The following is a 24,638-nucleotide window of genomic DNA, read 5'->3' as shown; positions in this document are numbered from 1 at the left end:
TTTCTTTCTTTTTTCTTTCTTTTTTTTTTCTTGCAGGCCAGGATTTAACCTTTGGCTACTGTGCTAACAAGTATTTTGGGGATAAAGCTTAAGTGTCTTGAATTGTTTGTTATATTCCAAGACAAACTTTGTGCTCTTTGATGTGTACCCAAGGGTCATGTCATGATTAGAGGAACCATTTCTGTAGTTCTATAAGGAAAGCAATTTCACAATTTTCATGTTTGCAGTTAAATGTCATTTAATAGTTAAAAACATTTTTGAAAATCTGAATAAACTTAAGGCCCTGATGCTATGATTAAGGTTCTTGCGTTTTTATACTATATACAGTAGAAATGGGAAAGTGTAAATTAAGGTCATCCTCATATTATCTCTTTTCATAACTTGAAGAAAATGAAGCCACCTCTCAGTCTTCCAAATGTTAATTAACTGTGTTACTTTGACCTTTTGTAAGTGATCCCATTCAGCTAGTACCAAGCTGAAGATTGATATTCGTTAATGGTTAATATAAATTTACTGCTCTAGGTTAAGCCTAACATATGTAATTGCTACTCAGCCTATTACTTTTTAGTCCATTGGGAATCACTAAAAAAAGTAGAGGCTTTAGCTTCATTCCTTGGCTGCTTAAATCATCTTGTAATGTTTTAAATTGTTATGTGGTCCTGTATAACCTTAGGCCCCAGTAACTGATTAATATGAGTCAGCTTTAATTACAGATATAAAAGGTAATAGACACATGGGCATCCAGTCTTGGTCAGTTTAATTTTTTAGTGTAGAATTTACAGAAGTGAGTAGGAAATTAAATTGCTTTATTTCTCCTAAAACCCTGACACAAAATCATAAGGTTAGAACACATTCAGTTGAAATGACTGTTAACAACCAACAGAGCTATTCCAGATTGCAGCTTTCATTGACACTTGAAATACCCAGACAAAAAAAGGAAAAACTGGAGTACAGATTTACGAGGTTGGAGTTGGAGGACACCCTGGTGTGAAAAACAACAAAGGTTTGGGAAGGGGGCAGTCCTTAGATTGGAAAGGGCACACCTGGTACAGATGGTGTGGTAAAAAGTATGGTAAAATGTGAGCGAGCTCCTATGGCAGACTCTAGTTTCTGGAATAAGAGCAGTACTTTTACCTTCACAGGTTTGAGCCTGTTGTTTGCTATATTTTATAACTCGTTAAGAGTTTTTTTTAATGCACTGGTATCTTGAAGGAGTTCTTTTCCTCTGGTAGTAGACCTCTGGTTTTATAATGGAAATCTTTGAACAAGTAAGATCTGCTTAGATTTACATTCATCTTTGGTAGAGTAAACCTTATCTGTAAATTAAAGGGTGTTTGTAGTTTCTTACCTTTATGATTAGAATGAAAATTCTTGGAGAGGGCCTAATCCACATTTCAGTTTTTAAAGCTTAAAGACAAAAGGCAACACTGGCATTTGTGTTATTTAATGTCTGCATTTAAATATATGTCATACACACACACACACACACACACACACTTAGCTATATGGAAAAAATGGATCCCTACCTTACAGTATATGCAAAAGTCAATTCTAGATGGGAAATTAAACTTTAAAAATTTTTAAAGAAAATACAGGGCAATATCTTTATGACCTCAGAATAAAGAGGGATTTCTTAAGTAAGATACAAGAACTACAGCTCATAAAGGAAAAAGTTGGTTTATTTTATTACTTTAAGGAAAAAAAAACCTTCTGTATATCAAAAGACGTAAAGAAATGAAAAAACAAGCCACACGGTACAGCTACTTTGGAATTACCTTTCAGAATTCATGTGTACGCCCTACAGCGCTGCATTTCTACCCCTAGTCATAGTCCCTGGAGAAACTGCACATGTGAACCAGGAGACATGCAGAAGAATGTTTATTGCATTTTCATAATAGCAAAAGACTGGGAATAACCCAGTGTCCAGCCACAGGAAAATAGTTACATTCTGGAATAGAATATTTTGCAGCAGTAAAAATAATTGAACTAACAGCTACGTGTGACAGTGTGAATCAATTTTAGAAACAAAGTTGAGAGGAAGAATCTAATAGCAGAAGACTGTATATAGAGTGGTACCATTTTAATAAAGCTCAAAAATAAAACTAAGATCTCATTTAGAGAGATACATGGCAAAATTCTTTTTAAAAGCAGAGGAGTGACAAAACACAAAATTCAGCATAGTGGTTAAGAGAAGCAGGAGAGACGGGGAGGAGTAGGAGTACATGTTTAGCTTTAATAATATTGGTATTACTTGGTTCTTCAGTTGAACTCGTGGCTATTCATTTTCATGATTATGCATTAAAATTTGATAATGAATGTAATTAACACATGTATGTATGTGACATATTTACTTTTGGTAACAAATACTACTTCATTAAAAAAAAATCACAATAAAAATAACAAGCCTCAATCTGGGAGAAGATATTTGCAGTATACAAATATCTTAAACAGATTAATGTCCTGAATTCATAAAGAATTCCTATGAATCAATAAGAAAAATGACAACTTAAAAAATACTAATGGACAAAGGATCTGAACAGGAATTCATAATAAAAACCTGGATGGCTAATTAAAATATGAATATGTGCTCAACCCTACTTGAAATAAAGTAAATGCAAATTAAAACAAGATCCCAGCCATGCTGGCACATCCCTACAGTCCCAGCTACTCAGGAGGCTGAGGCAGGAGAATCCCTTGAGGCCAGGATTTCAAGGCTGCAGTGAGCTATGATCATACCACTGCACTCCAGCCCGGGTGACAGAGCAAGACCCCATCTCTTAAAAAGAAAAAAAAAGAGATCCCATTTCATATTCATCAGATTGGTAAAAATAAAAAAAAAATCTGACAAAGCCAAGTCTTGGTGAGATGTGGAGCACCAGAAGCTAATCCCCACCGGGGTTGGTTTAAATAGGGACTATAACTACTTTGGAGGACATGGAAGATACCTCAAGTTTAAATGCTTATAAGCCAAGGCTCAGCAATATTCTAGTTTATACTCTAGAGAAATGCTTGCACAGTGCCCAAGAAGGTATTACAAGAATGTTTATTCAGGTGTTACTTGTCATAGGGAAATACTGGAAGCAATGTAACTGTCCATTACAGAAGAACGGATAAAAACTATTGTGATTAATTTATATAACAGTATAGCATACAGCAGAGAAATCAGTGAACTAGAGCTACATGAATAAATCTCAAAACGAATGTTAAGACAAACAAGGCCGATTGCGGTGGCTCATGCCTGTAATCCCAGTACTTTGGGAGGCTGAGGTGGGTGGATCACTTGAGGTCAGGAGTTTGTGACCAGCCTGGCCAATGTGGTGAAACCCTGTCTCTACTAAAAATACAAAAAATTAGCCAGGTGTGATTCATCTCAAAAAAAAAAAAAGGACAAATGATCTGAGACAAATGTGGCAAATTATTAATCTTTTTAATATGGCTAATGAGTCTGTATTGTATTGTCTGTTCCTTTTTTCTGTATGTTTGTAATATTTCATAATACATGTTTTAAAAAACAATACAACTGTAATTTAAAAAATTATATAATATTTAAAGCACCTAGATCAGAGCCTTACACATGGTAAGCCCTCAAATGTTAAGCACAGTAGGAGGCTTTGATTGTACTTTCTCCTCTTATTTTGCAGTCCTGGTATGTTAGAGTAGAATACTGGAGTGCAGAAAATGTTTCTGTTGGTCAGGTGTGGTGGCTCACACCTGTAATCCCAGCACTTTGGGAGGCTGAGGTGGGAGGATCACTTGAGCCCAGGAGTTAAAGACCAGTCTGGGCAAGATGGCAAAACCCCATCTCTACAAAACAATTAAAAAATTAGCCAGGTGTGGTGGCATGCACCTGTGGTCCTAGCTACTCTGGTGGCTGAGGTGGGAGGATCTCTTGCCTGGGAGTTTGAGGTGAGCCATCATCGTGCCACTGCACTCCAGCCTGGGCCACAAAGGGAGACCCCCATTTCTTAGAAAAAGAAAACATTCCTCCAAGAACTATGTACAAAAACAATTAAGTTTGGTAAATAGGTATTTATAAATGTTTAAGTTATAGGATATAACTTTAGCTTTTGATCATATAGCTTCCCTTTATGATTGTGTCAAATCAAAGAATGTGTATCATAGAAAGAGGGATGGTTTGGAGTAAGATACTATAATTCCTATCTTTTTTTTTTTTTTTTTTTTTTTTTTTTTGAGACAGAGTCTCGCTCTGTCGCCAGGCTGGAGTGCAGTGGAACAATCTCGGCTCACTGCAACCTCTGCCTCCCAGGTTCAAGTGATTCTCCTGCCTCGGCCTCCTGAGAAGCTAGGACTACAGGTGCACACCACCACGCCCAGCTAATTTTTGTATTTTTAGTAGAGACGGGTTTTCACCATGTTGGCCAGGATGGTCTCCATCTCTTGACCTTGTGATCCACCCACCTCAGCCTCTCAAAGTGCTGGGATTACAGGTGTGAGCCACCACTCCCAGCCAGATATTTAATTTCTAAACTGGGCTCTACCACCTTACTAGTTCTGGGGTCTTGGACAAAGCCATTTTGAGCATCAAATTGTATCTGCAAAGTTAAGCTAATACGGTCCTCCTTGGAAAAGTTTCATCAGGATTAAATGGACTCATGTATATGAAGTTATATATATATATATATAAAACTCATTAATATATATATTAAGTACAGAGCCTAGTACTTAATGGGTGCTCAGTAAATTGTAATACCAGTTATTATGACAGATGCCTTCGCTCTAGTGACTCATAGTTAAGAAGGGTCTCCCGCCTCATTAACAAAGCTTTATTGTTCATTTTGGAAAGTGCTTTGGGAAATCGAGCTTGCCATTAAGCTACTTGCCATTAAGCAGTCCTGCTTATTTAGCTTGGGGGTAGCTTCTGGTGGTACTCATAGCCTTTGGTTTCTGGAACAGAACTCTGGGCACCTCCTGCCTGGCTGGGCCTCCCTGATGTGTGGTCCATGTTTCAGGCCTTCTCCACAGTAGGCACTCCTGACTACATTGCTCCTGAGGTGTTCATGCAGACCGGGTACAACAAGCTCTGTGATTGGTGGTCGCTTGGGGTGATCATGTATGAGATGCTCATCGGTAAGTTGCATGGTTTCAGAGGACTTTTTCTGTGCATCCATGACAGACTTTTACGTTGATACCAGCCTCTGTTTCAATTGGCAGTGATCTAAGTGATTTCCCCACTTGTCTTTCAAAGTGAATTGTTTTAGACAGATGACACCTCTTTCAGTAAGATGTATCCCACTCCATTCTTGGGCTTACTGGCATCCTGCAATTGCTTTGCTGATCATTTTTTATGTTTTTCTTTCTCTTATACCTTCATCTTCTCCATCTAGAAGCTCTTTTAGTCACTAGCATTTATTAAATATCAGTTGTATGCAGAGCATTTTAACTGGGCATTGCCTCACTTTCCTAATTTGCCACACCCTTCCTCTGTCAAAGCCTTCAAATTATGGGACCCTCTGGCCTCTCTCCCTCTTATTGTATTGGTGTGTCTCTGTATTTATGGGACGCATCTGTGGGGGTGGTCATGTGCCAGTGAGCACTAGAAGATTAAGTATATCCTTGGTGGTTCCGAGTGAGTCTATCTGGCTGCTTTGGCTTCAGGAACATGGGAACGATGCCTGTGGAGGTGGGCGTACACCGTCTGGAGGGAAGATGGGGTGATAGGGTGTGTGTGTGTTTGTCTTCTTGCCTGTAGTTCTCAAAAAGAGGCATGGTGGTCATTTTTAAAATCTATGCTTTTTTCTTATTCAAGTTATTTGGTACTTTACCCATATAAGGGTATTTCTGGAAAGATATTGTTTCATCCTTTCATTTCTTCTTTGGGCATGGTGATTCCCACACCTGCAACTCTATTTATGTCCTCCTTTCTCTTCCCAGCTCTGCCTATTAGCTGACTTCCTAGTGGTACCAGAGGCATGATTTCACTTTGGGTCTGGGAGTTTGGGGGAAAATGAAAAATAGGTTTGGGTATTTTCTGGGATAAGTGGAAATCCTGTCTGTGTCATGGAGGGATGGCCATACAGAGTAATCCAGTAGTCATTAAAGACATACAGAATCGGGCCGGGCACAGTGGCTTACGCATGTAATCCCAGCACTTTGGGAGGTCGAGGCGGTAGGATCGCTTAAACCCAGGAGTTCAAAACAAGCCTGATCAACATAGCAGGACTCTGTCTTTACAAAAGAAAAATAAAAAATGAGCTGAGTGTGGTGGTGCTCTTCTGTAGTCCCACCTACTGGGAAGGCTGAGGCAGGAAGATCACTTGAGCCCAGGAATTCAAGGCTGCAGTGAACCATGATTGTGCCACTGCACTCCAGCCTAGGTAGCAGAGTGAGACCCTGTCTCAAAAAAAAAAAAAAAGAAAAAAGACATAGAATTTTATTAAGGAGAGTAATCTCGGTCACATTCAAAGTTCTGGAGTGTAAAAGCTCCGAAGTTCCTTTTTTATTACAGGCTACCCACCTTTCTGTTCTGAGACCCCTCAAGAGACATATAAGAAGGTGATGAACTGGAAAGAAACTTTGACTTTTCCTCCAGAAGTTCCCATCTCTGAGAAAGCCAAGGATCTAATTTTGAGGTATTAGAGAACATCCCTCCACCTTCTTTCTCAGCTTTTTAATATGAATGATTCCATTTTTTTTTTAAACTTTTGTTCTCCTGAATCTGCTTTCTGTTTCCTCCTATTCCTCTCTTTAAACAAATAACAAGGCTGTGCATGGTGGCTCACGCCTATAATCCCAGCTTTTTGGGAGGCTGAGGCAGGGGGATCACTTGAGCCCAGGAGTTTGAGACCAGCCTGGACAACACAGCAAAACCCCACCTCTAAAAAAAAAAAAAATTGGCTAGGCGTGGTGGAACCTGTGGTCCCAGCCACTTGGGAGGCTGAGATGGGAGGATCCCTTGAGCCCAGGAAGTTGAGGCTGCAGTGAGCCATGATTGTGCTACTGCACTCCGGCCTGGGTGACAGAGTGAGACGCTGTCTCAAAAAAAAAAAAAAAAAAAAAAAAGAAAGTTTTTCTTTTTCTGAAGAGACTGCTTGAGATGTGCTGAAAGGCCTCTGTCTTTTCCAGATTCTGCTGTGAATGGGAACATAGAATTGGAGCTCCTGGAGTTGAGGAAATAAAAAGTAACTCTTTTTTTGAAGGCGTTGACTGGGAACATATCAGGTATATCCATATAAACACTTTCAGAATTATTTCAGAAAGTCTCTAGTTTACTTAATAATAATTTGGAAGGACCATCATTGGCAAGCCAAGTAAGGGAAGAGAGCTTCTTAGAGATTTAGGGTCTTTTCCTGATTTTCATTCATGGTGAAGATTGGGCGTTAGGTTTTTTGTCAGCCATGTGTCATTGAATATATTGAATCTAGGAGTTATTTACAAAGTGAAGTGAACTTTGTTTTTTGAGGTGGAGGGAGCATCTAGGAAGCGTATTACCCTTTACCTAGAACTCAGCAACCTCTTAGGGCCCACCAGCGGGACTGTTCCTGCCCACAGGGTGGAAGGTATCACTGGAACATAGAGAAGGGAGAAAGGAGTGGAGGAAAGATTGGAGGGGTGAAAGTGGAGAGGAAAAGGGAGAGTGAAAATTGTTATGGTGGGGGTAGTAGACTACGGCCAACAGCCGTGAGAGCCTAGACCACCTGCTGTAGTCCAGACCTTCTCATTCAGCATTCATTGGTTATTAAATAGAAGGTGAAGTTTTCATTTATTTTATAATTGTGTTCTGATTTGCTGCTTGTGATTTTTTACCTTTGCCACTTTTTTAGCCATCCTACTTGTTGGCACCTCCAGTGGAAGAAGGGCCAGAGCCCTACACAGGGGGACATTTAGAGGTTCAGTTTCCCTTTTTAGTAGACAGGCCAGGCCATGGGTGGAGTTGCACTAACTTCAGGTTTTAGTTATTCTTACCTTTCTTTCTAGCTATGAATGATTGAGTTATTTTTTTAAAATCATAATTTACTTTGGCTACAGTCAGTTGGCTTGGTTGGTCAGTGTTTATAAGTTTTTTCAGAGAAAATAAATGCTGCCTGCCAGTGAAGAGTCTTCTCATGTCAGACCAGGAGTCTTTTTTGGAGAAAGACTTGATTGGTATGATCCATTTGATTACTAACTTAGTAATTTTTGGCATGTGTATTCTTGGCAGAGAGAGACCTGCTGCAATATCTATTGAAATCAAAAGCATTGATGATACCTCAAACTTCGATGAATTTCCGGAATCTGATATTCTTAAGCCAACAGGTAACACCACCAGCATTGTCTCCTGCTGCCTTATAAGCACATTATTTACCCCCAATTTTGGGATGATGTTTACAAATCAGAGTAGTGAACATGGAGAGGAATTTCATTTCTTCAGGTTCTTTGTAAGTACTTTTCCAGTTCTAATGCTGGGTAGTGGTGAAACCTTGGTGAATGGAAAATGAGTATCAGCTCCCATGTTTAGACTGCTCAACTGGGTGAGTAAGTCACAAAAATCTGTTCTTTTGTTATTTTCTAAGTGTTAGGTAATCTGAAATGACAGGAATGGGAAAATAAAACATTAAAAAATTTGTGAAGAAATATGAGATTTAAAGAACATGAGCAAGAAAATGTAGAAAATTCATAGAGTGAGGCCATGCGCGGTGGCTCACGCCTGAAATCCCAGCACTTTGGGAGGCCGAGGTGGGCAGATCACAAGGTCAAGAGATCGAGACCATCCTGGCCAACATGGTGAAACCCCATCTCTACTGAAAATACAAAAATTAGCTGGGTGTGGTGGCACGCGCCTGTAGTCCCAGCTACTGGGGAGGCTGAGGCAGAAGGACTGCTTGAACCCGGGAGGCAAGGTTGCAGTGAGCTGAGATGACACCACTGCACTGCAGCCTGGCGACAGAGCAAGACTCTGTCTCAAAAGAAAGAAAAAAAAATTCATAGCGTGAAAAATAAGCTTTCCCAAATAGAAACTGGTGTGTTCTTCAGAGTCCCGTCTTCAGCACCGTGAGTAGTCCATTGGAGGTAAGGCAATGAATCAACTCTCACATCTATTTCTTTCCCAGTGGCCACAAGTAATCATCCTGAGACTGACTACAAGAACAAAGACTGGGTCTTCATCAATTACACATACAAGCGCTTTGAGGGCCTGACTGCAAGGGGGGCAATACCTTCCTACATGAAAGCAGCAAAATAGTACTCTTGCCACGGAATCCTACGTGGAGCAGAGTTCTTTGTATAACATCATGCTTTTCCTCTCACACTCTTGAAGAGCTTCCAAGAAGTTGATGGAACCCACCAATATGTCATAGTAAAGTCTCCTGAAATGTGATAGTAAGAGGATTTTCTTCCGTAATGCATCTGAAAAACTGTAAACAAAGACAACCGTTTCTACTACATCGGCCATAAACAGCTATCCTGCTTTGGAAGAGAAGCATCATGAGCCAATTTGATAGGTGTTTTAAAAATAACTTGAGTTTTCCTAAGTTCATCAGAATGAAGGGGAAAAAGAGCCATCATCCAACATTATTGAGATTGTCGTGTATAGTCATCGAATATCAGCCAGTTCCTGTGATTTTGTGACACGCTCTCTGCCAAGCCCACCAAGTATTTCCTTTATAGCTAAAAGTTCCATAGTACTAAGGAAATAAAGCAATAAAGACAGTCTCAGCAGCCAGGATTCTGGCTGAAGGAAATGATCCGCCACCCTGAGGGTGGTGATGGTAGTTTCTACCCATACCTCAGCCTCAGGCGAGTGGCTTATAGCCTCCATTCATGGTGCACTTTATTTATGGTACTAAGATAAAGACTGTCAATCCATTGATGTATCTCCTCCCTGTCCCCCATCTAAAATACCCATGCTGCTTTTCTGAGTGTTGATGGGGGTTACCAGCTTGATCTACTGTTGCTCTTAGAAGGCCCAGAAAATTTCTTGGGCATTGCCAAGGAATCCCGGATTATGTGGAAAACCCTCACTTTCTTTTCATGGCTGTACCAGAAGATTCCCTAAGACAGATGTTGCCGTGGACCAGCAATACCTGCAAGTGCTGCCAGCGGGAACTCAGTTTATTCCCAGGAACCTAACGAGGAGAGCCCAGGCCTAGGCAGGAGGCCTGGAACCCTCTTGGCTAAGGTGCTGTTCCTGTTCCTGCAAGGTCTCCAGAACCCCTTTGGAAATGGTGAAGGAACAGCCCAATAGAAGTACAGAGCCAGCTGACAAGTCCTTGTAAAGCTCACTCCTCAGTCCTTGGCGCAACCATGTTTTGTCTTCTCTCTTGGTATTTCTTCTCTCCCAACTTTAGCCATTTTGCCTTGGAATCATGATTACAATTTTTTCCTTTGCAGATGCCTTCCTGGGGGATACTCCTCCCCACCCTAAAGGGTCGCCTGCAATTTAGGCGGATTGGGTCTCTCTGCTGTGGCGTTCTCTCTTGAGAGACCCTCTGAATTTTAGCACAAAGTGCCTTCTGTTTCACAGCTGCCACCACCTTTAGAGGAATTACGTCAGAAAAATGTGGAGGCTCCATATTAATGCATTATTTTAAAAAAAGTGTTGATAACTCTTAAAGCATCATTTGCACCTATGTGGGAACTTTGCCAGTTGCAGAGTATTGTGGCCGAGCTGCAGCTGGGAGCCTGCTTTCTGCCAGTCTTGAGGTTGTGAAGATCAGCTTTGAAAGGAAAGGATGTCCTAGCTTAGCCATTCAGAAGAGAAAAATGGAATATCAGAGTTACAGTTGTCAGTGAAACTGCTTTGGGTTTTAACCTCTTAAGAGGAAGAAAAAAGGTTAGGGAAGTCTCAACTCTGGATGAAGGTGATGTGTTTGCCTCTCAGTCTTTCATTCATAGCCTGCTAGTGAAAAGGAAGTAAATGAGATTCTTTGTGTGACTTTGTAGTCTCTTTGTATTACCAAATAGTTGGGGTGTGGACTCCTGTGTGTTTTGCAAGAATGTGTGGTAAGCCTGGGTAAAGAGAAGGAACTGCGGTGTTGGGAGAGTCTTTGTGTTGGGGAGTGGCAGGGGATGATTTATTTCAGGGGAAAATGCCCACATTTTAACTTCTGAATAAACTGTGTAAAAACAGTAGTGGAAATATTGGTGTGATTTATTAAACTGATAAGAACAGATACTGCATTTGATCTTAGCACAAAGGCCGAGAAAGGATTGTGATGTGATTTAAAGCAAATAGTGGCATATAACTTAGAGGCAGAGTGCTGATGGCTGCTTTTAACCCCTTTGTCCACAAACCATTACAACGCCTAATTTCGAGTGTTAATTTCAAAACTGTATCACCATCTTCATGCAAAGTGCTTTTCCATTTCAGGGAAGCTGGGACTGACGTTTGTTCTTAGGAAGCTAGTCTCCTGACTCACTGTCCATATGAAGAGACTTCTCTTGCCCCGACTGCATGTGCTTCTTCCACCCACCTCAGTGTTGCAGGGCAGTGGGCCCTCCCCTCACAGTAAGGCCAAGTGCACATCCTGACAAAAGTGCTGTCATCTGGTGGACCTTTTGTACAGCCTTTTACAGCCCAGCCGCATTTTTTCCCAGCCTGCAGTCAATGAGGAACCTCATGAGCTCATAAAATGGAATTGTTGGCTGGGTGCGGCGTCTCACACCTGTAATCCTAGGACTTTGGGAGGCCGAGGCAGGGGGATCACAAGCTCAGGAAAGATTGAGACCATCCTGGCTAACACAGTGAAACCCCGTCTCTACTAAATATACAAAAATTAGCCGGGCATGGTGGCACGAGCCTGTAGTCTCAGCTACTCAGCAGGCTGAGGCAGGAGAATCGCTGGAACCTGGGTGGCGGAGGTTGCAGTGAGCTGAGATCGTGTCATTGCACTCCAGCCTGGGTGATAAAGCGAGACTCCGTCTCAAAAAAAAAAAAAAGATTAAATTGTTCAGCCCTGTGTCCATCAGAGCAGGGTTCTGTCTCTGAGATGTTGTATACTGGAGGAGTCCCATATGCCTCACTTGTTAGCCCCTTTCTGGGTAGGGAAAAGCACCTCAAGGAGTCCAGAAGGGAGGGGCAAAGACCAGCTAGAGTAGAAACTGCAGGCAGGGGAAGCTAAATGCAGCCAGAATGGGTAATGTCTTTCTAAGGCTTATGAATCCTAAGAAACATGTTGGGCAACACTGGCTCAGTGTCGATCCTGTTTACAGAAATTCTGTTTCCTACTCTCATTGGGGTAGTTAGAAAATTGCATACTAAAATGAAACCAAAATCATATCATTCGTTGTCTCCCAGTTCAGGAATGCATCACAATGTTCTTTAGTACCTGTTTCTTTTTAGCTGGCTTGGTTGATTGGCATTTATTTAGTACTCCTCTCCCCTGCATCTAAATTACCCAGGCTGCTTTTCTGACTGTTGATCGGTGGATACCAGCTTGATCCATTGTTGCTCTTAGAATTACTTTCAAAGGGCTGGGCATGATGGCTCACGCCTTAATCTCAGCACTTTGGGAGACTGAAGTGAGTGGATCGCTTGAACCCAGTTAGTTGAAGACCAACCTGGGCAACATGGCGAAACCCTGCCTCTACCAAAAATACAAAAAATTAGCATGGTGGCACGTGTCTGTGGTCCCAGATGCTCAGGAGTCTGAGGTGGGAGAATCACTTGAGCCTGGGAGGTGGAGGTGGCAATGAGCCGAGATTGTGCCACTGCACTCCAGCCTGGGTGACAGAGTGAGACTCTGTCTCCAAGAAAAAAAAAAAAAAAAGGTCAAAAGTAAGATTCACATGAGTTCCTTCAGGATTAATACTCAGGTTCTGCAAAACAGATTGCCAATTTGAAAACTCATCTGTACGGCCTAGTAAGAGTCCCCCTCTGCCATCAGTTGGTAATGCTCTTTGTCAGAATTATTTCCTTGGAACTTTTTTAGATCGCCTTGTCCTGGTTCTCCTGGGCTTCTGTGTAACCCAAGTGGTGTTTTTAATTGAATTCAGAAGGATTCAGTGAATGCTATTTTCATTTCCTACAGAGCATATTTCTCTGGAATGATCCATCAAAGCCAACACTGACAAAAACGGCCTTCGTGATGCTTTTTCACGCACATTTTCAGAGAAAAAACACCTTGCCCAAGCAACATTCAAGCTCAGTTCCAGGCAGTCTGGTGAGGCAACAGATCAGTTTGAGAGAATTCCCACCAAGTGGCTTAATGAAATGTAGCATCACCTTATTTACATTAGTGTTGATGTGACGATGACAAGCCAACCCAGAGTTGTGAGTAGCTTAGTGAAGCATCCCAGAGATGTTTTTATTTAGGCAGCAGTGATTGGGCAGAAGGGAAAAAAGTGAGCAGTCCAGGGTTTTATAGGCTGGTCGGTGTGCTCCTGTGTTGTGGTGGAGGCATGGATCTATGAATAGATAATTACTTTTGTGAAGAGCATAAGGAACACTGTAGTCACTTTGTTTCTCACTTCCCCACTTTAATCCATGCTGGTCTGGTTTCTGCCTCCTGTGTAAAACATGCTCGTATTTGTTATCACTCCTGTAGTCACTGGTGTTCTGCCATATCCATTGGGTTCCCCCTTCAGTCCTCATCTTAATCTGCTGCATTCACACTGGTAACCTTTAAAACAAACTCACTCTCCTCCCAGCTCCCTGACTTCCTTCTTACTAGTTCCACACTTAAATGTTGGTGCTGGTGCCTTTGCCCTCTTCAGTCGTGTGATGTCTTGGTGATCTCCACACTGTGGCTTCACCTGCCGCCTTGGTAGTGACGTCTTCAAAGACCCACCTACTTTTGTTTTTAAGACGGAGTCTTGCTCTGTCACCCAGGCTGGAGTGCAGTGGCGCAATCTCGGCTCACTGCAGCCTCTGCCTCACAGGTTCAAGTGATTCTTCTGCCTCAGCCTCCCCAGTACCTGGGACTACAGGCGTGTGCCACCATGCCTGGCTAATTTTTGTATTTTTAGTAGAGATAGGGTTTTGCCACACCTTGGCCAGGCTGGTCTCAAACTACTGACCTCAAGTGATCCACCCGTTCGGCCTCCCAAAGTACTCGGATTACAGGCGTGAGCCACCGCGCCTGGCCCAACATCTTTATTTCTAATTTTACTTTCTGCTAAAAAAAAACAGACACACAAATTATAATATTTTATTATAGAAAAAGCATCCCAAATACAGGATTTCGTAAACACTGGTAGGTGAACAAGTGCAATTTTAAAAGTAAATACAAAGTAGAGGCAAAACCTACAAGCATTTTGCCTTCAGAAGAAAATGTAATGTTCTCCTGCACTAGTGATCCCACCCAGAACACAAATGTGGCTCCATCTCCCATGAAAGCATCATATTTGCTTTCTGAGCTCAGTATTCCCATTTCAATAATTGCAAAGTGATGGCAAGAAGTGGCATTGAATACATTACTACAAACCCTTGACTTAAAATATTGAGACAGGGTCTTGCTCTGTCATCCAGGCTGGAGTGCAGTAGCGTCATCATGGCTCACTGCAGCCTCATCCTCCTGGGCTCAAGCAATCATCCTGCCTCAGCCTCTTGAGTGGCTGGGACTACAGGTATGCACTACCATGTCCATGCCTGGCTATTTTTTTATTTTTTTGCGTTGCCCAGGCCAGTCTCAAACTCCTGACCTCAAGTGATCCTCCCACCTTGGCCTCCCAAAGTGCTGGGATTACCGGCATGAGCCACTGCACCCAGCCAAAACCTTTGATTTTTTTTCTTTTTTGAGACGGAGTCTTGCTCTGTTGCCCAGGCTGGAGTGCAGTGGCATGATCTTGGCTCACTGCAACCTCTACCTCCCGGGTTCAAGCAATTCTCCTGCCTCAGCCTCCCAAGTAGCTGGGACTACAGGCACTCGCCACCACACCAGGCTAATTTTTTTGTATTTTTAGTAGAGACGGGGTTTCACCGTGTTGGCCAGGCTGGTCTCGAACTCCTGACCTTAGGTGATTTGCCAGCCTCGGCCTCCCAAAGTGCTGGGATTACAGGCGTGAGCCACCACGCCCGGCCAAAAACCCTTGCTTTTTAACTTCGATTGACACTTGACTTAAAAAAAATCCTCCACATCTCACTTTATGACAGTGTACATTAAAGCCTGTGGTCTGAATATCTGTTTTACTTAGAGGGGGACCCTTTGGGACACTTATCTGCAAACACATCTAACCTTCCTGGGCTTATTCCACAGTATTTTCATAAACCTGTATATATTAGGCATCACACTGTTCTCTTGGGATTTAAAGTAGTACTGGGTACTGCATATTGTGCAGTAAATCTGGCTTGCTTTCTTAACCTTTTTGCTGCCATTCTTTCAAATATTTTTCCAGGGCTTAGGGGAAACCATTAAATGATCTGACTTATTTTAACACTGTCATCTTGCCCTCCCTCCAACTCCTAGTGGCAAATGTTTCCTCATCAAAACAGCGTGCTATGATGCAGATACAAACTCAAGATTCTAAACTTCAGATTCGGGTTAATCTTGGCTTGCCGATTACTCTGGCCAAAATATCAACAGCCTGGCTTACTTATTTAGGCACTCAGAAGAAAACACCAAGCCCAAGTTCCACCTTTTAAAAATTACAAATGCCTCTTACCCATCTAGCCAGTAACCAACTCTGAAGGGGGTGACCTCAACCCAGCCCTTATTTCTGTGAGGTCCTGCTTTTGCAGAATGGCCTGCCCCTGGGACTGGAGCAGGCTTGGGTGAGCTCCAGGTGGAGGGTGATGGGAGGGGCATAGAAATAAACCTTCCTCTCCACCAGAAGGAACCTGTGATCCCAGCTTTTCCTTCAGTCACCACCACCTCATGACACTAGAAAGCCTACCGTCACAGATTTCCAGCTTACTCAAACCCCACAGGTTGGGGTCAAATGCATGTTTACCTAATTTGGGGGAAAAAAGACTCAATCTTGAAAGCCTGAGCAAAGTAAAGGGTTACACACAGGACAGTGTCAAGTATATGCCATACTTCATACCTGGCATTTTCCCTAAGCAAGAACTAATTCGTTTTCATTTTTAAGTGTTAGCTGTAGCATGGTTTACGCTTAAATGTTAACAATACATAAGCTGTGTAACAGAAGTTATACATACTTATGGAATATACAAACACTAGGTAATTCAAATTTCCTTTGTAATGGCATGGAAGTCTACTGAGAAGCAGAAAAGCAGCACCATTTAACAATTATCTGGTCTAGTCAACTGGTAGTGGGTATAAATGTACTGGTAAGGTCAAGGCCAAACCTGACCTCAAATATGAGCCAATTAGTTTCATAGAGATAAAATTACCTTCTAGCTACAAATAATCCTAACCCTTAATCCAGGCCATTGGCCTTCCAAATGGATGCCGATAGTCATCAGGTGGGGGATAGCTCAATTTAACCACTTACTACATTCTAGTGAAGAACAGAGCATTAATTTCCACAGTGATGCTAGTCACATGCAGAGAACGTAAGAACACTTTTTCAGCCCTGGAAAGAGCTTTCAACATCTACCTGGCTTTTATCTTTGGATGATTATGACTAGGACAGTCATTAAATGGAATCGAGTAGCCTCTCCTACACAGGATGAGCATCCCAAATCCAAAAATCCAAAATCTGAAGTGCTCCAAAATCCACTTTTTTGAGTGCTGACATGATGTTCAGAAGCCTTTCAGATTTGGGGTGCTCAACTGTTAAGTATTCCAAAATCTGAAAAAATCTGAAACCTGAAACCTTTCTGGTCCCTAGCATTTTGGATAAGAGATACTCAACCTGTATTCCAGTCAGCTTCTACCACAAACTGGGAGATAATCCCAAAATACTTATATCTGGCTCTGGACTCTAAATTTAGCCATACTATTAATAGCCATGGAGACGAGGAGGGAAGGTGGTTCAGCACTGTGGGGGCTGAGGAGGGTCATCTTGGTGATCATGCACTGATAACAGAGCTAATAGATCAAATAAAATGACTGGGCTTAATTTCCATTCAGCTCACCCTTCCTTTGGGGATGACATTGGTATAATATTCCTACCCAATGTGTGAGCAGCTATTAGGCTATTTCAAGAACCAAAATAAACTGATATCCAAAAATCCCATGGTATGAAAACATACAGAGAAAAATCCTGCAGTAGGACAGGGACTGTGCAGATGATGCTTCCCACCCAGCTTCACTCCATATACCCCATGCTGGCACTCTTTTAAGTCTTTCTGTTGAGAAACTGAGCAATTGTAAGCAATTTCTGTCCTCATCTTGAAAGCCTTTAAGCCATATCTAAGGTCTCCTAGACATATCCACAGCAATGTGCTGCTCCAGAGTGTTAGACCTATGGTTTCACACCAGATTCCAAGCCAGGATAACCCAATTGGCCTGATTTGGAGAGGTTCTTCTACTTGCGTTGTGAGTTTCTTCCAAATGAATCATCCATTTGTTTAAACTCCAAAACCTTGAAGCTAAAAAGGTCTCATCAACATTGTTATTCCATTATCCTTCCTGCCAAGGAATCTGTGTGGTTTTGAATTGTTCACTGCATTAATGAGACACAAATCTGAATTTAAGCTCTTAAGAATTTCCTTTTGGACATTCTGAACGAGACCCTAGTTCTTTCCAGATGCAGTTTGGGTGCAGAGGCCACCAAGAATGGCGTCTTCATTAACCTCTAATAAGCATCCGATTGGTGCCTGCTTTTAGAAGTTAGAGATTGTCACCTTTTAAGTTTGGTCCCTTTGCTACTAAGCAATTTGCCTGGTATAAAACAAGACAAAAACAAAACCCAAGAACAGAGTATAAAGGATAAGGACTGCTTTGCTAAACACGAGGCAACAGGAGTCTTGACTTCCTTTCCTGCTTTTGCAGTTACAAAAAGACTCAGTGAACAGCACCAGACCCAAATTTTTCAAGTTACCAGGGCTGCTGCAAAGATGGTAGCTAATTACCAGTGAGTATTTCTTCATCCCCTGCCAGAGGCACGGACTTACTGAAAAGGACATATGTTAATTATGGCAGAAAGGAAAAGGATAGGGGAGAAGCATGTCTCCTACTCAAGGTGAGACAAATCATGAGGGAGGGCTGGCTGCAGGCATCCCAGGTGAGATGGGCTCCAACAAGGCGTAGACCCACAGCTGGCCCTAATCCTGAAAGTCGTTAGAAGCCATCTGAGAAAGTGGGGCATTTAGCCGGTCAAGTTCATCCACTTGGGGTGGGTGATGCATTAATATCTCCTGGTCCTCCAAGACATCATCTCCAGCAGCTACCAGATTTGTGAGGGATTTGCTTCGAACACACTGGAAATCCACATGGCGACTCTTCCCTTCTTCCTTTTCCCATGACATCTGGATGAAGGGGCGTTGTACGTAATTATAGATGACTTCAGACCGGCCGCCAGGCCTTCTCTTAATTTTTTCTTTACAGGTAGGGTAACCTGCAACGGAAAAAGGCCATTCTCATGACTAACAAATTGTGCTCACTCTGGTGTCCATACTTTCTCCTTCCTAACCACATCAGTTTTCTCCCAAAATCACAGCATGGAAAATACGTGGGAAGTGACCAGTCCCAGCCCCAGTCACCTACATGTTCACTTCCTTCCTGGTCAGATTAGTAGGTCTTGTCCCTAGAAGGGACTAATCTGAGAAGTAACAAGAATTCTGTCCCTTCTAATGGAAAGAGGAGAGAAGCCTCTTACTAGTTCAGGAACCTGTTGTTGCTGGCAACAATACCATAGAAGAAAAGTCCTGCCAAGGCATGGCTACCCTAGTCCTCTTAATTCTGTTGCTTAGAGGGCATACTATATGAGAAATAGTTAAGGAAATGTGGAATGTTTAGCCTAAAGAAAAAACAGAGATGCTGCCTAAAATATGTGAAAGGCTGTCACATGGAAATGGGAAAAAATAGTCAAAGTAGCTTCAGAGGCTATTAACTAGAAGGCAGGCAGGTGAGGGAGGCCGTATCTATTAAATATGTATGGCAGAATGTTCCAATGGTAAAATAGTTTGATGGGTTGTTCTGGGAAATGCACCTAACAGACAAGGGAAAGACTGAGTAGGAGGAGATTTAATAGATAATCTCAAAAATGTCTTCCAAGGCTGGGCACTGTTGCTCACACCTGTAATCCTAGCACTTTGGGAGGCCAAGACAGGAGGATCGCTTGAGTCCAGGAGTTCAAAACCAGCCTGGGCCAGAGGGAGACCTCATCTCTTAGAAAAAAGGTTAAAAAAAAATAAGGGAGCATAGTGGTGCGTGCCTGTGGTCTCTGCTACTCGGAAGGCTGAGGCAGGAGGACCACTTGAGCCCAGGAAGGTAAGGCTGCAGTGAGCCATGATTGTGTCACTGTACTCCAGTGTAAGCAGAAGAGTGAGACCCTCTTAAAAAAAAAAAAAAAGTCCTCCAACTTTAAATTCAACTTAAATCAGACACAATGAAGCTTTGACGGGTTCTGTGGGCAGAAATGAGGTAACAAGAGTAGCAAAGCACAAGAGTCAAACAAAGATCCACAAAGTCAAAACAAAGATCCGGGCGCTGTGGCTCACACCTGTAATCCCAGCACTTTGGGAGGCCGAGGCGGCGGACCACCAGGTCAGGAGATTGAGACCATCCTGGCTAACACAGTGAAACACCATCTCTACTAAAAATACAAAAAATTAGCCAGGTGTGGTGGCGGGTGCCTGTAGTCGCAGCTACTCGAGAGGCTGAGGCAGAAGAATGGCGTGAACCCGGGAGGCGGAGCTTGCAGTGAGCCGAGATTGTGCCACTGCACTCCAGCTGGGCGACAGAGTGAGACTCTGTCTCAAAAAAAAAAAAAAAAAAAAAAGGATCCACATAGGAGAGACCAAATGACTTTAGCACTCTCCAGGAATCAGTCTCTTGAGAGCCTTCCATGGGGACCACAGGTTGGGAGCCACTGCTCAAGATCATTCAAAGTAGTTCTGTTAATATATTCAGACATTCCTCAAAAGTATGGAATAATCTTTTTTTTTTTTTTTTTTTTGAGCCGAGGTTTAACTCTTACTGCCCAGGCTGGAGCGCAGCGGCACAATCTCAGCTCACTGTGATCTTCGCCTCTCGGGTTCAAGTGATTCTCCTGCCTCAGCCTCCCGAGTAGCTGGGATTACAGGCATATGCCACTATACAAAAATACAAATTTTGTATTTTTAGTAGAGACGGGTTTTCTCCATGTTGTTCACGATGCTCTCAAACTCCTGACCTCAACTGATCCGCCTACCTTGGCATCCCAAAGTGCTGGGATCATAGGCACAACAAACCGTGCCCGGCCGGAATAATCTTAAATTTTGAGTCCCCAAGCTATTTTTTCAGAAGGACCCTTCCAGATGCCAGAAACATCTTCACCAAGACTGGTGGCAGAACGACGCTCTCATCTAGTGAGCCCACAAGCCCTGCTGTATCTCCCTACCACTGTCCTTTGCCCTCACTGCTCTTTATCCTGAAGTAGTAAACTCGAACTTGTTTCCGTGGCTGCTTTGAACCATTTTCAACTGGAGATAAAATGAAAAGAAAAATGAGGACAAAAACAGGAAACTTCAAACTTGAGTAAGAATGTGGTTTTCATGTATGCCTATTTTCTAGGCCCTCTGGAGGCTAAATTTTGAGGATGTAAGCTGTGGCCATAGACCCAACCTGAATGTTGACTGGGATTTTTTTTTTTTTTTTTTTTTTTTTTACCTTCAATTCCAATGCGAATGTTTTTTAGGCCCCGTTCCTTTAACACTGTTTTTGCAACATCCCTATTCTCAATATATTTGAAGAATCTGTAGAGCTTGGAGCTATAAAGAACTGAAAAATAAAAAATATGGGGTTAGCCATGGAGTAAAGACCTAAGAGGAAAGAGAGAAGCTAACAGAATCAAACTAATAAAGGATATACTTGACTGCTAATCCCAAATAATCCAGATGGATCAAAGATTAAATGTTAAATAATACATAAACCATAAGAGAAACTTTTATAGTCTCAGGGTGCGGACTTTCTGGGTACAACATTAAACCTAGAAGCCATAAAAGAAAAACTGATGATTTTAGAAATACAACATCTCTGCATAGCCTAAACCATTTACCAAAGCTAAAAAGACAACTGAATGAGAAAATATTTGCAACTCATAAAAGGCTAATTTCCTTAATTAGAAAGAGCTGCCACAAATAGAGCTTTCACAAATCACTAAATAAAAAACTAACAATCTGATTTTGTAATGGGCAAAAGGCACAAACACTATTAACAAAAAAAGAAATTACAATGGCTCTTGAAAACTAAAAAGATTTTGGCTGGGTGTGGTGGCTCACACCTGTAATCCCAGCACTTTGGGAGGCCGAGGCAGGCAGATCAGTTGAGGTCAGGAGTTGGAGACCAGCCTGGCTAACATGGTGAAACCCCGTCTCTACTAAAAATACAAAAATTAGGCATAGTGGTGGGTGCCTGTAATCCCAGCTACTCGGGAGGCTGAGGCAGAAGAAGCACTTGAACCCTGGAGGCAGAAGTTGCAGTGAGCCAAGATCACGCCATTGCACTCCAGCCTGGCCAAGAGAAGGGAGACACCATCTCAAAAAAAAAAAAAAAAAAAAATTTCAGCCTCACTCATGAAATAAGAAATGTAATTAAAACTCATGCCAATCATGAGATTCTGCAGTTTTTTTTACCTATTAAGAAAGTAGCAAAGATAAAAGTTTTAAAAACACTGTTTTGGGGCCAGGCACAGTGGCTCACACCTGTAATCCCAACACTTTGCAGGGCAGATGCAGGAAGATGGCTTGAGGCCTGGAGTTTGAGACTAGCCTAGGCAAGGCAACATAGAACCCATTTCTACACAAAATTTAAAAAAAAAAAATTAGCCAATCATGGTGACACACACCTGCAGCCCAGGCTACTTGGAGGCTGAGGTGGGAGAATCACTTAAGACTAGGAGTTTGAGGCTGCAGTGAGCCATGACTGCACCACTGCACTCCAGCCTGGGTGAAAGAGCAAGATTCTATCTGTAAAAAAATTTTTTAAAAAGCCACTGTTGGCCAGGCACGGTGCCTGCAATCCCAGCACTTGGGAGGCTGAGGCGGGTGGATTATTTGAGGTCAGCAATTTGAAACCAGCCTGGCCAACATGGTGAAACCCTGTTTCTATTAACAATACAAAAATTAGCCGGGCTTGGTGGCATGCACCTGTAGTCCCAGCTTCTCGGGAGGTTGAGGCATGAGAATCACTTGAACCCAGGAGGCGGGACTCTGTCTCAAAAAAAAAAAAAAAAAAAAAGAAAAAGCCGCTGTTTTGGTGAGGGGGTGGGAAACAAACCTGTCATGTATTGTTTTGTGAGTGTAAATTGGTACAAATTTTATGGAGGATAATTTGGCAACATCTATCAAAATTATAAAGGTATAATTTTTTTTTTTTTTTGAGACGGAGTCTCGCTCTGTTACCCAGGCTGTAGTGCAAAGGCATGATCTCGGCTCACTGCAACGTCTGCCTCCTGGGTTCAAATGATTCTCCTGCCTCTCAGCCTCCTGAGTAGCTGGGATTACAACAGGCATGGGCCACCATGCCCGGCTAATCTTTTTTTTTTTTTTTTTTTTGAGACGTAGTCTTGCTCTGTCGCTCAGGCTGAAGTGCAGTGGTGTGATCTTGTCTCACTGCAACCTCCGCCTCCTAGGTTCAAGTGATTCTCCTGTTTCAGCCTCCAGAGTAGCTAGGATTACAGGCACGAGCCACGACGCCCAGTTAATTTTTGTATTTTTAATAGAGATGGGGTTTCACTATATTGGCAAGGCTGGTCTCGAACTCCTGACCTCAAGCAATCCTCCCACCTCGGCCTCCCAAAGTGCTGGGATTACAGGCATGAGCCACTGTGCCTGGCCAATAGTTTAAACGTCCAATAATGGCTGGTTAAATCAACTATGGCACATTTGTGCAAGGGAACACTATAGAGCCACAAAAAAGAATGTTGAAGATTTTTCTTTTTTTTTTTTTTTTTTGAGATGGAGTCTCACACTGTCGCCCGGGCTGGAGCGCAATGGCGTGATCTTGGCTCACTGCAACCTCCGCCTCCCAGGTTCACCTGATTCTCCTGCCTCAGCCTCCTGAGTAGCTGGGACTACAGGTGCACGCCACCATGCCTGGCTAATTTTTTGTATTTTTAGTAGAGATGGGCTTTCACTATGTTGGCCAGACTGGTCTCGAACTCCTGACCTCATGATTCGCCTGCCTCAGCCTCCCAAAGTGCAGGGATTACAGGCATGAGCCACCGCGCCTGGCCCAGAATGTCAAAGATTTTTGTTAACACATGGCATAGAACAGTTGTATAATATGGTACATTTGAAAAAGGAGGAGAAAACAAGTAATTGGTTATATGTGTCCATTGAATATACCTGGAAGCCTGTAAAAGAAATTGAGAAGCAAAACTGGATAGATGGGGCAGGAGTGAGAATAAGACTTTTTAGTGTATATCTTTTTATGTTTTTTGAATTTTGACTTATTACCAATTCAAAAGGATTTAAAAATGAATTAAGAGAAAAATGACACCATCATTTAATGTGCTGCCTCAGTATCTTACACAGTACGAGACACCAGAGAAAGAGTGAATGGTGTAACAACATTCACTGTGTTCCCCAGCATAAAGGCTAGACCTGCATCACTAGGGATTTGTCATCCAGGTGAGTGTGCTCATCACAGGCTCAACATTGATATTCACATTGGTTCTAGGATCAAGCTGCTACTCCAGGTAGCGAGTTTCTTGCTGAAAACATCTACACCATGCTAGAAGCTCCTACTTTGGGAATATTCCTCCCCCATTGGTGGAGGGTGGTCTTCATCCCAGTCCACAGAATCCTCATCTGTCAGCACAACAATGTGGCACTCTCGCTCTCCTTTCTTGGCACAGCCCACCATGATGGGCAAGATCAGCTCTTCGAGGTAGTGATCAAACTGCTTATGAGCACCGTCATTAGACAGTTCATGGAGTAAAGCACCTGCAGAGAGAAAATGTAGGTGAACATGCTTTCTGCCTAAATGCACATATTACTGGAGTGAAAAAGACTATGAGAGAATGGCTGTTATCATTGATGAGGTTCAGAGAAGTGGCACATTTAAAGGCAAAGAGATTGTTTCCTGCTCCAGGGTGATAATTAAGCTTTGTTAAGGTATGTCTCCTATCCTACCACTCTTCGATTTACTCATGTTTAATAATCCTTGAGCATTCTGATCAGTTGAGGTTTTGTTGGACTTACAAGGTCAGACCATAAATGTTAATTCTATAAGAGACAAAATCATCATTTGGGGACGATTCTTTGTAGTACCTCTTCTGAAGATGGTTTGGATCCTGATTTCATGGAGTCAGAGCACCATAATAGAGGAATAATCTGAATTTTGGTGACACCAAAGGACTTGCTCTAAATGTGTAATACACTCAGTAAAGAAATCACACATACAGGGGCTTTCATGCAACATGCAGGGAAATGTATCATGAAATTCAGAGAATAGTTATTTATATAATTTCAGGAAGCCCAGGTAATAAGAGCATGGAGTTTGCAGTCACACAATCTGAGTTCTAATCCTAGCCTTAATGCCTAGAGCTCTGAATAAGCTAATTTCTTAAATGAGGTTATCACCCATCTTTCAGGACTGTTAGAAGATTTAAGCAAGTCCGTATCTATAAAGCACTTAGCAAACACTAAGTTAATAATAATAGGCCGGGCACAGTGGCTCACGCCTGTAACCTCGGCACTTTGGGAGGCC

General features: G+C 42.4%; 2 protein-coding genes and 1 pseudogene across 9 annotated transcripts in view; 1 reads left to right on the top strand and 2 right to left on the bottom strand.

Moving 5' to 3' along the window:
• The window catches only part of STK38 (serine/threonine kinase 38), a 53,766-nt gene extending 42,699 nt beyond the window's left edge, over positions 1-11,067 (top strand). For 2 of the 3 annotated variants that reach the window (XM_054490432.2, XM_054490433.2), the window contains exons 10-14: positions 4,971-5,088; positions 6,467-6,590; positions 7,084-7,179; positions 8,159-8,253; positions 9,048-11,067. In XM_054490432.2, coding sequence (XP_054346407.1) covers positions 4,971-5,088; positions 6,467-6,590; positions 7,084-7,179; positions 8,159-8,253; positions 9,048-9,178 — 564 coding nt within the window. In that variant the 3' untranslated portion in view covers positions 9,179-11,067. Of the gene's footprint in view, positions 1-4,970; positions 5,089-6,466; positions 6,591-7,083; positions 7,180-8,158 lie in introns of all 3 variants that reach the window. The other variant, XM_063666168.1, reaches the window with a different exon arrangement.
• On the bottom strand, positions 11,000-11,146 carry LOC129039835 (U2 spliceosomal RNA; annotated as a pseudogene).
• Positions 11,147-14,068: 2,922 nt separating this feature from the next.
• The window catches only part of KCTD20 (potassium channel tetramerization domain containing 20), a 47,161-nt gene continuing 36,591 nt past the window's right edge, over positions 14,069-24,638 (bottom strand). For 5 of the 6 annotated variants that reach the window (XM_054490435.2, XM_054490437.2, XM_054490439.2 and 2 more), the window contains 3 exons: positions 23,675-23,872; positions 20,595-20,705; positions 14,069-18,339 (listed from right to left, as the gene is read on the bottom strand). In XM_054490435.2, the coding sequence (XP_054346410.1) occupies positions 18,047-18,339; positions 20,595-20,705; positions 23,675-23,872 (602 nt within the window). In that variant the 3' untranslated portion in view covers positions 14,069-18,046. The remainder of the gene's footprint in view (positions 18,340-20,594; positions 20,706-23,674; positions 23,873-24,638) is intronic. The other variant, XM_063666169.1, reaches the window with a different exon arrangement.

Source organism: Pongo pygmaeus, chromosome 5, assembly GCF_028885625.2.
Source record: "Pongo pygmaeus isolate AG05252 chromosome 5, NHGRI_mPonPyg2-v2.0_pri, whole genome shotgun sequence".
NCBI classification, from domain to species: domain Eukaryota; kingdom Metazoa; phylum Chordata; class Mammalia; order Primates; family Hominidae; genus Pongo; species Pongo pygmaeus.
Note: the sequence above shows the minus strand (reverse complement) of the source record. Positions and strands in the feature narration are given on the sequence as shown.